The sequence below is a fragment of the Rattus norvegicus genome, chromosome 6, assembly GCF_036323735.1.
Source record: "Rattus norvegicus strain BN/NHsdMcwi chromosome 6, GRCr8, whole genome shotgun sequence".
Taxonomy (NCBI): domain Eukaryota; kingdom Metazoa; phylum Chordata; class Mammalia; order Rodentia; family Muridae; genus Rattus; species Rattus norvegicus.
This window is the reverse complement of record NC_086024.1, coordinates 97,442,533-97,444,257: the sequence shown is the minus strand read 5'-3', so window position 1 is coordinate 97,444,257 and position 1,725 is coordinate 97,442,533. Positions and strand designations below refer to the sequence as shown.

The following is a 1,725-nucleotide window of genomic DNA, read 5'->3' as shown; positions in this document are numbered from 1 at the left end:
CTTGCCACCTCTGTTGAATCAGCTATAGGCATGGCCACTCACCCCCCACCCGAGAAATGTGGAGGGGCTTTGCTAAGTTGAAAAGTTGTTTTGCTCTGCCAGAGTAAAGGAAGGATCCCCTTTCTTAGAACAGGAACCCATAGCTGATATCCAAAGAAAACTTCCGTCCAACATGACTGAAGAATGAGGGTTTATACTTGGAGAGACAGGACATCTTGGCAGTTGTGGTAGTAGCATTTTCGTGGGCGTGGCCTTGAGCATAGTCATCACCAATTGGCTTGATGGCTTGCAGATTATTATATTTGCACCCAGTGCTGACCAGAGGCTCATGACCAGGGGTTCGAGTGATGGCCCAGTCATTAAGAACATTTGCTGCTCTTGCAGAGGACCTGAACTCTGTTTCCAGCATGTACAACAGTAAGCTCACAATCACTTGTACCTTCAGCTCCAGGGGATTTACTGCCTACTTCTGGTCTCCACAGGTACTGCATGCACTGCTGTGGTCTCTGTGCAGACATGCAGGCAGACACGTACACATAAAATAAAAATCATCATCATTTTTTTCGCCAAGATGGCGCCGAAAGCGAAGAAGGAAGCTCCTGCCCCTCCCAAAGCCGAAGTCAAAGGGAAGGCCTTGAAAGCTAAGAAGGCAGTGCTGAAAGGTGTCGACAGCCACAAAAAGAAGATCCGAACGTCACCCACTTTCAGGCGGCCCAAGACCCTGCGGCTCCGGAGGCAGCCAAAATATCCTCGGAAGGGTGCACCCAGGAGAAACAAACTTGACCACTATGCTATCATCAAATTCCCACTGACCACCGAGTCAGCCATGAAGAAAATAGAGGACAACAACACGCTTGTGTTCGTTGTGGATGTTAAGGCCAACAAGCACCAGATCAAACAGGCCCTGAAGAAACTCTATGACATTGACGTGGCCAAAGTCAATACTCTGACTTTCGCAGTAGGCCTGACGGAGAGAATAAGGCGTATGTTCGCTTGGCTCCTGATTATGACGCTCTAGATGTTGCCAACAAGATTGGGATCATCTAAAGTGAGTCCAGATGGTTAATTCTAAATATATACTTTTTTTTCCACCATAAATAAAAACAATCATCATCAACAACAAACAACAACAAAATTTAAGTTTGTTTATTTGAAAAAAGGAAATAATTTGACAATACATGATTTTTTTATCTTTTTTTTCATCTTTATTAAGTTGAGTATTTCTTATTTACATTTCAATTGTTATTCCCCTTCCCTGTTTCCCGACCAACATCCCCCTAACCCCTCCCCCTCTCCTTCTCTATGGGTGTTCCCCTCCCCATCCTCCCCCCATTACCGCCCTCCCCCCAACAATCACGTTCACTGGGGGTTCAGCCTTGGCAGGACCAAGGGCTTCCCCTTCCACTCGTGCTCTTACTAGGCTATTCATTGCTACCTATGAGGTCAGAGTCCAGGGTCAGTCCATGTATAGTCTTTGGGTAGTGGCTTAGTCCCTGGAAGCTCTGGATGGTTGGCATTGTTGTTAATACATGATATTTTGTACACTATATTTTAACTGAAGTTTTTTGTCCGTTTTTGTCAGGCACAGAAATTAACTGGGAATAATAAGGACTTAGATTATGAAATGCAAGGAGAAATTACCTGTCAGTCTTTGGGAAAGGAAAGAACCAGAAATTAGGAAACTGGTAGAACCAGTTTTCTAAGGTCACTTTGCTACCTTTTTGT

At 44.9% G+C, this 1,725-nt stretch overlaps 1 protein-coding gene across 1 annotated transcript; it reads left to right on the top strand.

Annotated features, from left to right (window-relative positions):
• The first annotated feature begins 566 nt into the window (after positions 1–566).
• Positions 567–1,081, top strand: Rpl23al7 (ribosomal protein L23A like 7). The gene has a single exon (XM_039078192.2). It carries the CDS (start codon positions 572–574, stop codon positions 1,016–1,018), a length of 447 nt encoding a protein of 148 aa, XP_038934120.1. The 5' UTR covers positions 567–571; the 3' UTR covers positions 1,019–1,081.
• The last annotated feature ends 644 nt before the right edge of the window (positions 1,082–1,725 follow it).

Bases quoted from the DNA above. Each gene is read 5' to 3' on its own strand.
- Rpl23al7 (XM_039078192.2), top strand. From the start codon at position 572: ATGGCGCCGAAAGCGAAGAAGGAAGCTCCTGCCCCTCCCAAAGCCGAA.